The 12,067-nt window shown below is 44.5% G+C and overlaps 1 protein-coding gene across 1 annotated transcript in view; it reads right to left on the bottom strand.

Annotated features, from left to right (window-relative positions):
• Positions 1-11,570: 11,570 nt before the first annotated feature.
• Positions 11,571-12,067, bottom strand: part of LOC122399817 (semaphorin-1A) — a 298,820-nt gene continuing 298,323 nt past the window's right edge. The window contains exon 9 of the mRNA XM_043400793.1: positions 11,571-11,841. Coding sequence (XP_043256728.1) covers positions 11,571-11,841 — 271 coding nt within the window. The remainder of the gene's footprint in view (positions 11,842-12,067) is intronic.

Here is a 12,067-nt window from a genome sequence, read left to right as displayed (position 1 = left end):
TATTCTGTAGGTACAAGATCACTTAAAATTGATTCCTTAAGTAATAATACAGAGTACAATTAGAGTCATCATTTATTTGGTCCTCACTATGGACCAGGAGACTAATTCGATATTCTAAACCATTCCTCCAAAGATTTGGGCATTTTGCAGGTTACATAAACAATTTATAACTCGATTAAATTGCTGAGAGTATTGTTTTATGTTAGAGTTGACAACTGCAGCACTCTGCTTGCTTCTGCTGGCCTCTAATTTGACTCTGCTAGCCTCTGCTGGAATTTGCTGACCTCTGCTAACAACACCAGGGGATTCCTGGTAACTTCTGACACAGAGGACAGCAGAGGCTAGCAAAGACCAGCAGTGGCAAGCAAAGAGGAGCAGAGGTCAGCAGAGGCCAGTGACGGTCGTTATATGATGTCAGATATTGCCAGGAGTCTCCTGCTGTTGTTAGCAGTGGTCAGCAGAGGTGAACAGGGGTAGCAGAGGACAGTGAAGGCTAGTAACAGGCTTTATATGTTGTCTGAAGTTGTCAGGAGTCATCTACTGTTATCAGCAGTGGTCAACAGTGGTTAGCAGACTAGCAGAGGCCAGGAGAGACCAGTAGCGGCCGTTATATGGTGTCAGAAGTTGTTAGGAATTCCCTGGTGTTGTTAGCAGAGGACAGCAGAGGCGGGAACAGGCTTTATATGACGTCTGAAGTTGTCAGGAGTCATCTACTGTTGTCAGCAGTGGTCAACAGTGGTTAGCAGACTAGCAGAGGCCAGGAGAGACCAGTAGCGGCCGTTATATGGTGTCAGAAGTTGCCAGGAATCCCCTGGTGTTGTTAGCAGAGGACAGCAGAGGCGGGAACAGGCTTTATATGTCGGCTGAAGTTGTCAGGAGTCATCTACTGTTGTCAGCAGTGGTCAGCAGTGGTTAGCAGACTAGCAGAGGCCAGGAGAGACCAGTAGCGGCCGTTATATGGTGTCAGAAGTTGCCAGGAATCCCCTGGTGTTGTTAGCAGTGGACAGCAGAGGCGGGAACAGGCTTTATATGACGTCTGAAGTTGTCAGGAGTGATCTACTGTTGTCAGCAGTGGTCAACAGTGGTCAGCAGACTAGCAGAAGCCAGCAGAGGTCAGCATAGGCCAGTGGAAGCAAGCAGAGGCAAGCAGTAGCATGTAGTAATCGTTATACGTTGTCAGAAGTATCAGGAGTTGTAAGCAGTGGTCAGCAGAGGGCAGCATTGACCACTTGTCTATGAACATACATAGTCGAGAAATCCGAATTAGAATGTGCTTGAATGAAAGTACTATTACAGGTGAGGAAAATGGTTATGCACCATCTTGGATTTATCAATCGTTTAAAATAATCGATGACGGTACTTTTACGTTCGCCATCTGATCAAAAGATTGGATTGTAGATGGAGCTGGGATGTAAATGAGTTCGTCGTATATTACCTAATCAAATTTATTTTTACTTAATATTTTGTGGTACAGTCTATGTCTATTTATGATATATAAAATAACGTAGTCGTCGAATGTAAATGGGTGAAACGAAAGAACGCTCGTAAACGCCGACTGAACAAGCACGGCCGGAAAAGAAAAATCGAGTCAGAGGCAGTCGTACGGTGTGATTATTAAATACTTTTATGTATATTCATATTTATAATATTTATATATATATTTCGTATATGTATAGGAAATCAACGTGTATACGAAGAGAAAAACCGATAAACGCAGTTTTGACGCGAAGAGTATGTTTAGTAATATTTATATATTTATATATAAAGTCTAATGAATTACTTAATCCGTTACTTATAGTACTTAATTCATTAATATAGTAGCAGCCTCACTCTCTAAATAGTACTAAATATAATAATGGTATAATGCGGTAATTATCGTTAATATAGATTATTAACATTATAAATAATAATCGTCAGAATCGTATAATAAACAATAGTACAAGGTGTTTTTTCTGGTTTTAGTGGGTTTTTTTTAAATTGTTATCATATAGTAATAATCACAATAGCGTATTCTGAAAAATAGATCAGGGTCCCGTGGGCAGAGAGCGGAGTACCTCGTTTATTTATTACCGAGCTACGAATCTTTCTATCATCAGAGTCCACGTCGGCCATTACACACCTCCCCAAAGATTTACACGATCGAATATCACGCCAAATTCCACTTCATAGATCTCGATCCGCGGAAACAGGAACCGACAGTCGCGTCTCGCGCTCCTAAACGGTAGTAAATAGTTAGTAGTAATAGTTATAGTAGCCCTAGCATTAATAGTAGATTCGTAATAGTAGTACCATACGATATCGCTCGTTACTATTTCTCGACAAACCGGCGGCCATCTTTTCTCGCCCGGCTAGTGAACTGTTCCTCGAAATAAAACAAACTCGCGGAACGACGCTACTCTTTCACTCCCAAAAACGAGTCATATTCTAACCTCAAACGTAACAAAATGATTTACAGATCAAATTTCTCTAACTGTTCGAATATTGTACAGAATTCAGAATCGACAATCAAACCTAACCTATGATTCGTAATGAATAATGATATTTAATTTGGTATCGAAAGAAATGGCCACAGTGAAACAAACCTACCCTATGATTCGTAACTAATAATGATATTTAATTAATTATCGAAAGAAATGTCCATATTGAAACAAACCTAACCTACGATTCGTAGTAAATAATGATATTTGATTAGTTATCGACTGGAATATTGCTCGATTTCGGGGATCTTTCAGCGGAAGTTGGCGCGTGGTGGTAGCAATGGCGGGAGGCTGGACTTCCCACGCGCAGTGGATGACAATGAACGGTTATGGTCGTTGAGGTTATGTCTCCCGACCGACGTAGACTCTCGATTAACGAAAAGAAAGGGCAACTCGCGTATTCGGGTGGTTGCTCGCGCGTCTCTTCCGATTCCCTGCGCCCTTTTTTCCCCCACCCCCCCAAGCACTCTCGTTTCCACCCCAAAGTCCGTATCCGTCGTTCTCGCTTTTTTTTTTTTAATCGCGTCTCTGCCGCTCTGCCTAGGGAACCCACTATAACAGGGCACTATGAACAGCAGTCTGCTGGCTAAGTGACATTCCGAATCTACAGTCGCGCCTATTCATTTTCTCCCTTACTCTCATTCCACCATTTTCTCGCTGTGTCTGGCTCTCTCCTTTCTCTCGATGCTTCTCTCGTATTCGTCCATGATCCTTCCTCTCCGCCAACCATCGCGTTCCCTTCTCTCGTCCACCCTTCAAACCCTTCAAAACATTTCCTCAACCCTGGAAAGACCAAGCCATCGACATATCTTCTTCTTCTTCTCCGCCAACGTGTCGTTTACTTAATTCCTAGACCTACCAAGGTGGGTGGAAAGTGTCCATTTGTTACAAAGTACCCTTCAGGCAAACTTCGAATTCCAGAAGTTTCTTTTTTACAAAACTATATCGTATCTCAGAGTCCTACACGTCGTATAAAAATTATCAAAACAGACTTGTGCGTTTACGTTCACTCGTATCTGTTGCGTCTCAAGAAACATGGCACGAAGCAAATTTTTCTAAATCATCGTAGAAAATCCTAGGTGGCGTTACTAATTCTCGAAGGCAGTCGATGGAAAATATGGGGAAAACGTTGGGGGAAGTAGCTTGGTCTTTCTGGGGTTGACAGCGAACTATGTCAGGCACGACGGACGCAATACGGTAATGGAATCGAGTCCCCTCTTTTCCTCTCGCGCCCCCCTCCCCTCTTTCACGAGCTTCCCATTGGGAGCTGTCTCTTGGCCGGAAAACAAATTCGTTCAAACGGTGCACACGGTCGCCATCTTGGTACCAGAGAAGAGCAAACGTTCGATACAAATTTTGAAGAATAAATAATAAATATATTGTGGATTACAATTTTGCCCTTTTCTGGTATATTACAAAAATTATTATGCGGTTAATCGGTAATCGACGACACTGTGGATGTTTATGCATTTATAATACTTAATTATATTCATCAACAGAAATTTGCATAAAGATTCACCAGTCTATCTACAAACACTACGTTTCCCTTAACGCACTATTAAATAAAATTATTTACAAATCAGTATACGCACTTAACAGTATATAAAAATTAAACAATTATTTGAGTTACAGAGAATTTTTCAAATTGAAATTTTAATGGGAGATTCTAGGGCCCAAAATAAGTCGAAAATGAAGAATAGCAATTTGTCGATTGAGGCTTCGTTAAAAAGTTATGAACGTTTAAAGTTCTACTGGCGAACAGCTGTGCGCGCACGGAACTTTAAACGTTAATAACTTTTTAACGAAGCCTCAATCGACAAATTAGTATTCTTGATTTTCGACTTATTTTGGTCCCCAGAATCCCCCATTAAAATTTTTTTTAGGGTTGACTCAACAACCCTTTATAATTCGACCTGATTACCGATTAGTTAACAGTGTGCACCGACCCTAAATGGCTGGCCATAAGGTCCACGGGAGGACGAGGGACGCGGAAACGAGGTCGTTCGACATCCGCCTCGGAATCCACAAAAAAGCACTCGTTTGCCAGCATGCTTCTCCTATGTCAGCATTCACGCTACGTGTCAGCCGATAGTAAATCACTACTGTACCTTTTTTCGCGTTATGATATTTTTTACTTTACTTTTTTAATTATTTTCTGTTTTTTTCTTTTTTTTTTATTCACCATTAATAGTAGACGCGCCTCTACCCGGTCAGCCTACTTGCGAAAAAATCTACTTTTTTACCGTTCCCCCATTCACTCTCGGATTTTCCCCACCCCCATGCAACCCCCATTCTTCCCCCCCATGCACACCCTGAAAATCTTGCGTGCTTCGTCGCGCTGCGCTCCAGCGTTTCTTCTTCTTCTTTTTTTTTTAAAGAGTATTATATAATATCATTCTCGTGTCGTTACAATATAATTATCGGCAATAATATACCATCGGTATTAATGCAATATTATTAGGTATCGTTAATATTATTATTAATTATTATTCCCCCGGTACTATATTCTTTTAAAATCGGTCCGAGCCGTGTGAACAAATGGAATTCCCCTTTTTCTCGTCGCGCCACAAAAATCCCTCTTCGCTCTCCCATGCACGCAAACCACACACGCATCGGTTAATCTCGAAATGGTGTTCTCACTAGTGAATTACGGCGAACAATTTAAGTAAAAGGCCCGACCCTAACGTCTTCGCCGAAATCGCGACTCTGGCCAATGAAAATCCATTCTCAAAAAAAAAAAATCAAAAAAACTAGTGCATTTACACGGACACGGACACGGACGAGACTGTTAGTGGAGGAAAGCTGTGGTTCGGTCGTAATTGACAGTGAATGCTTGCAACGACAGACGTTGTTTGGGGTAGCGAGAATAGATTTTTACAAGATCGATTTTTCATTTTTAAGGGGTGGTTTCGATCCGTGCCAGAGTCGCGGCGTCTCGAGGCTCCATTTTCGCTTCACACGCATAAAGAACACACGCACACTCAGAAAATCTCGCGAACGTCTTGTTGGAAGGGTGGAACGCCGCGCGCTCGCGCACCCCCGGCCGAATTTCTCTCTAACAGTTTACAGTAAAAAATAGCGTAAACGGCACTGTATTAGGAAGAAGCAAAATACGTGTTACGTTTCTCGTTACTTTATCGTTGAATAAATACTATATGCGTTTCGTAATCGTTTCGTCATCTCTTTTTTTTTCACCTCTCTCACGCCTCGTGCTCGCTTAAAAATCTGGCTTTTTAGTTTCTCGATTATTTTAGCGTTTATCGGTATGATTATTACTCCGGTAGTTATCGGTAATTATTAATTAGCGTTACAATGCTGTAAATTAGTGCTCGCCCGTGATCGGAACGCGCGACGAGGGCCCGCGAGAGCGTCGGGCCCTCATTTTCTCTCTCTCTCTCTCTCGTTCTTTCCTTCCTTCTGGAAAAAACACCCAAGAGGAAACAGAAGAAGAGAAAAGAAACGAAGGGTCTCTATGTATACGTGGACTATGTATAGATGCGTATGTATACTCGTTCTCACACGTACGAATTGTTTTCACCACGCATTTCCCATTCTCTAATTAATTCTCACTTAATTACAAAGCACGAAAAAGGACTCGCCGGGATCCCCCCCTGGGCGTCGAGGGACGCTGGTGGATCGATGGGAATCCCCCTGGATCGACGAACGAGAATCTGTCAATTTCGTTTTCGTAACATTACGATTCCCAACAATTTTTTTTTTTTTTCAAAGAAATTTACATTCGCGCTCGTCGTTCCGGGGGGGGGGAGGGGGGCGATCGGACGAGCTTGACCCCCTCACGCGAAATTACGCTCAACGCTAATAGTTAAATCTCATAACTTTAGGTACTAATGTGTTTCATCCTCGACTTCGTCGTTTTTATTTCTTCTTCTTTCTTTTTTTTTTATCCCCCCGCGAATTTTCGTGTCGCGTCGCAAACCTCCGTACAACTTTTCCGCCCCCCCCTATCATTGTAAAACTATGACGTCTAAAATGTTTCGAATTAACGCTAGATCCTCGATATTAATAATCAGATCGGATAAATTAATAGTCGTTAATAACCGTGTATGTATCCAACTAGGCTAGACTTCGACGGAAAAATATATTTATAAAAAGTTATAATATTAATATACGTTTCAAGCGTTCTATATATATATATTTTTTATTTATATTTATTTATATTTATATTTATATTTATATTTATATACCATTCGCTAATCCTCTACTTACGTCTAAGCTTTCATCGTCGAACTCTTGTCTTCGTACATGCTTGCGATCTCTAAACCGTGTCAGTATGTGTGTGTGTGTGTGTGTGTACCTGTGTGTATACTCGTGTGTGTGTCTACCTAATATTTTTTTTTTTCTCAATTTAATAATCGTAATAACTGGCTAAACTTTTTTTTTATTATTTCCTCTCACGCTCAAGCACACGATCATTCGCTCCCCAACTTTTCCACCCTTATTTTCGTTCCCTTGCACTCCCGGTTAGAAATGTACAGACAAATTAAACTCGAGCCCTCCGATTGAAATTAAATAATGCATGAAAATCCCCCTTTCCCTCTCTCGTAACCCCCCCTCTCGCCCCCTTCAAAAATCCATCTCGCTGGAAATATTCAACGAACCACACCCCCTTCGTGAACAATTTTTCATCGTTTTTTGTTTATATTTTTTCTCTTTTTTTTTTTTTAAGTATCTTGGATGGAATCCGTTCCTTATTGGCTTAAACAACATCGAATCAACTCTTATCGAAAAGCAACGACGCTTAATAATATCGTTAAAGATTATACAATTCTGTTCTTCTCCTCCTGAAGTTCAGAGCAACAGCGATTCGTGTCCCGTTAGTTTCGAAAAATATCTCTCTGATCAGCTTTTCATGCATTACTTGATTCCAACGTTCCCGAACGCCATCTTGAACCCCCTCGTGACCGCGACATCGGGTGTCCCCCGTCCACGCGGAGCCTCGAGGGCCCCCTTCGACCCGGTTCGTTCGCCCCTCCAAAAAGGTACAAGAGCGAAATCAGCCAGTTTAACGACATTTTGGCAAGGTGGGGGGGAAACGTCGGTGAACACATACAAAGACTCAACAAACGATCGTTGCGGCTCGAGAGGTGGGTGGGTGAATATAAAAATAGCAAAGTTCTGACCGGGAAGGGCGACGAAACGGGCCCAAGGGTGCTCGAGGAGCACCTGGACAACAGGGGGTTGTGTGTGTGTGTGTGTGTGTGTTTTTTTTTTTTCGAGTTTGTGCTAAGGGGCCATTTTGTGCGCCTCCACGTTCCGAGCCATCGTCGCGACGACCAAAAACGGTGCCTAGTTTACGTGTTAATATCTTTGGTATCGTGCCTGAGTCTTTCGTTCGCGAAACGATCGCTAAAGGGTGATTATTTTGTCTCGGTAGAACCTTAACCGGATTAAAACGCTCGGTATAGTCGTATCAAACTTAGAAAAAACACGGTCCCGCTCCCTGACGAACGAAAGCAAGCCGTTTTTGTTTCATTTTTCTTTTTAAAAATACTACTCACCACCCTGAGGTACAATTAGATATTTCGTAACGACGTGAAGCGTCTCGATTCTACAATGGCAGCTTCGAAACGCGCGGATTCACCGCGCTTCTGTGTAGTTTTATGTGTTTTTTTTTTTCTTTTTCTTTTTTATTATTTCTTTGTATGCACGTGTATAAATCGTGTCCGTATATTCGACCCGCTGGCCGCGTACCGGCCGCCCTCCGCGCCTCGCAAGGGTTCTTCGAGGCTCGTAGCGCGGAAAGGGCCCCGGGGACGCCAGCGGTAATTATATTTTGTACTGTCGACAAAGGAAACCGTGTTCGTGTTCGTCTTCTGCCGATCTAAACGGTACTCTAAGAACGAGGAACGGACAGACGGGGCCCGTCCTTCTCGAGAGGAGTTCTTTTTCAGTCTTACCGTTTTAAGGGGGCGAGTGTAAACGAAGGGCGGGCCATTACGTTTCTCGGTTTGAAAATCGGGCCGGTCGACGACAACAGAAATAAAGGAAAAAACGTGCACTGTCGGTTCTCGTGTGTCCTCGGTGTATGTCGTGTGCGTGTCGAACAAGAACGAAACGAGAAGAAAGCGGCGTGACACCCCCGCTCGACTGGGGAACCACCGGGACCCTGCGACTCGACGGTTCTTAATAACAGAAGTCGTCGAGACTTGCGCCTCTACGCGATCCTTCCTCCCTCTGGACTGTAAAATCCACGTTTCTGTATGCTGGATGCTCCCTGAGGAGCGTACATTAAAAATTACCGACAGAGAAGCTTCGATTTTGTAAGAGTCAGACACGATTAACGCGATCACTGTCCAGTTTCTTGGCGGCGTATCTAAATGCATGGGGCTGTGACCCGTATACGGGTCACGGACAGTGGGCGCGTTAACCCCTTGAGGCTACGTCGTCAAGTCAAAATCACAAATCCAGTCTTCGAAACTTGCGCCTCTATGCGATCCTTCCTCCCTCTGGGCAGTAAAATCCACGTTTCTGTATACTCTATATCTCCTGGGAAGTGTACATTAAAAATTACTGATAGAGAAGCTTCGAGTTTGTAAGAGTCAGACACGATTAACGCGTTCACTGTCCAGTTTCTTGGCGGCGTATCTAAATGCATGGGGCTGTGACCCGTATACGGGTCACAGACAGTGGGCGCGTTAACCCCTTGAGGCTACGTCGTCAAGTCAAAATCACAAATTGGGCAGTAAAATTCGCGTTTCTGTATGCTCGATATGTCCTGGGAAGTGTACACTAAAAATTACTGATAGAGAAGCTTCGATTTTGTAAGAGTCAGACACTATTAATGCGTTCACTGTCCGGTCTCTTGGCGGCGTATCTAAATGCATGGGGCTGTGACCCGTATATGAGTCACGGACAGTGGACGCGTTAACCTTTCAAGTAAAAATCACAAATCTGTTCTTTTTCGTGGCCATTCCTTTTACGAGTAAATTTAAATAAAATTCAACACGTTTGAAAAATTATCCATCAAAGGGTTAACCTTCACTATCATTGTACAGGGTGTTTGGCAGTATGTTCTACAAATAAAAATAAGACTAAAATGCTTTGTTAAGAAGATATGGCAAAGATATTGAAACGTGATGTAAATACTGTTGAATTATGTTTATGTCACTTATGGTAACATCGACGCTACATATGTATCTCGTCATGTCCTGTGTTAGCCCTTAAGTGGATTATTGCGACCCTCCGCAAGTTTAAACAAATAATTTGTCCAACACGTTTGCTGTCCATGACCCGTATATGGGTCACACCACCGTGCTATTAGATACGCCGTTGAGAAACCGGACAGTGAACGCGTTGAAAAAATTCATTTAGTAAAATAATTCTTAGTAATTTTTAGTAACATTTCAGTCTTATTTTTATTTTTTATTTTTGTAGTTTGGGCGAATAAAAGCGCAAGTTTTCAACACTTCGTATGATCGGTCCGGGTCCGAAAAAGGAACCGTCGATCGCAGCGTGCATCGGCGTCCATCGTCTGAAATTCGTCGAAGAGAGTCGTACCACCCTCCCCCGACCGTCTCGCTCCCTCTCTCTTCCCCTCTCTCTCTGAACGCCTAGAAAACATCTTGTCATATAGAATATATCACATACGCGTTACCTCTAAACACACTGAAATAAGAAGCACTTTAAGATAGATTTCTACGTGTACCATCGGGCTCAGATTTCTAGATGGACCGATTCTCTCGTCCCCCATTTTTTTCCCCCTCTGTCGTTCGTAACAATCCTCTAACCGTTGTATAATGTTACTCTTTTTCATTTCTTTTGTATATATTATTTACATACAAGCCCCGTACTCTCTCTCTCTCGTTCCTTCTCCCATTCCTTCTCTCAGTTCTCCCTTAGACACACCTGTCACACACGCTTTCTCTCCCCCCATTACTCTCTTCGCTCTTACGTATATTGTGCAGGTGGTAGAAACGCGCGTCTCCGAAACGTACATACGACAAAATTAGGAATCGGCCGCGGGAAACATGTCGTTGGCGACCAGACTGTAGCTGACTCTTCGCTTCACGGAACAGAACCTCCAAAACCACGCATCAATGTCCGTTATACATCGTTTCTTTGCGTGGGCAAAGAGTCAAGAGAGTCTGAGCTGATCGACCAACCTCCATCTTGAAAAGGCAACGCGCCGATCTCCGCGATTTTACGGGAAACGATCACGCGCGTTCGCGTGTTGCGTGATACTCCCACTCTCGGTTCCCAAAGCATCTCTCCCCCAGTCGACGCTCGAATTATTGTTCCTCTCCCTTGATTTCCAGGCACGCGGTAGTATTACGCGAACAATAATGGCACTGTCGATCGCTCGTTAAATATTACAACATTAGAAAAATCGCGACGCGAGTCCCGACGATAGTCTCTTTTAATTGACTTCACGCGAGAAGAAACCTTGCCGCAATACTACGCGCTTCGGGATGAAAACAACGGAGATCGACGCGGGGCGCCGCCACCGTCGATCGAGCCTCGATCGACGCGACCTCTCGCGCGGGAAAAAGCATCCGTTTGGCGATCTCCGGACTCGATCGACGCTCGTGTGTGTGTGTAGTTAACCGTCGATTCCAGCGGTCTGTAAACGCAACACATGGATAACACCGCAACGGAACCGGACAAAAAACCAGGGAAAGTCAGCGCGCACAGGCCGATTTTTGTTCTCTCCAGGGCTCGACGACTCGAGTGAACGCCTTACTATACAGGATCGGAACGCGCAGCGGGACCGTAGAACGGCGTCCCGGCGGCTGGCGTCGCGTAACAAGAAGCGGAGTACGACGGCGGCGGTGAGGTGGACGCCGACGCCGACGACGACGACGACTATGATCGATAGATGAAGCTGCAGGGTGGCGTCGGCGGCGGCGGCGAGCCGCCTGTCATGGCGATCGGTACGAGGGTTGGCGATGGTGACGAGGAGGGAGGCGACGGGGAACTGGACGACACGCTCGACGGCGGCGAGGGCGACTCTAGCGCCCTCGGTCCCGCGAGCTCACGGTTCGACTGTCCCCCGGATGTCACAATCGCGTTACGGCGATTGCGAGCTGGCCGTCCTAGGCTCCGGTGACGGCCGCCTCCCTCCTCGCTCGTTTCTCAGAGATAAACCTTCTTCACGCTGCGGGTGGTCGCGAACCCGTCGTTGCGTCGATACGCGTCGCCCTGGTGGGACCGCAGAGTACCAAAGTTGTCCCTGGGTCCGCGGAAACCGTACCCGTCCGGGAACTGGAACAGCGTTTCCGTAGGCGTAGGTGGCGGCTTTCGCATCGTCCCCTTCGGTGAATGGAGCTTGGGTGGCTGGGGAACCAACACCGGCTCCGCGTACGTCACTTCCTCCTGAGGCAGCAACTTTGGCTCCGGTGCTAGCCTAAACACATCAAACTCATTGTCAATATGCTCCATCTTACCTTCAGGCCTTTTTGACTAGAAGAGATCATAGAGGTGCAGACTACTTGACATCTTTGATTTGAGCTCATAGATTCAGGTGGACAGGCTATGTTAAAATTAAGATCTGTAAGGTGCAAGACTCTTAAACTATACACGGAGTCGATACTAAGCGGAAATTGCCAGCCATCAAATGATCTCTTCTTGGA

Source organism: Colletes gigas, unplaced genomic scaffold (genome assembly GCF_013123115.1).
Source record: "Colletes gigas isolate AHSC1104 unplaced genomic scaffold, ASM1312311v1 Colletes_gigas_Sc00015, whole genome shotgun sequence".
NCBI lineage: Eukaryota > Metazoa > Arthropoda > Insecta > Hymenoptera > Colletidae > Colletes > Colletes gigas.
This window is presented reverse-complemented; position numbering and strand designations above follow the sequence as displayed.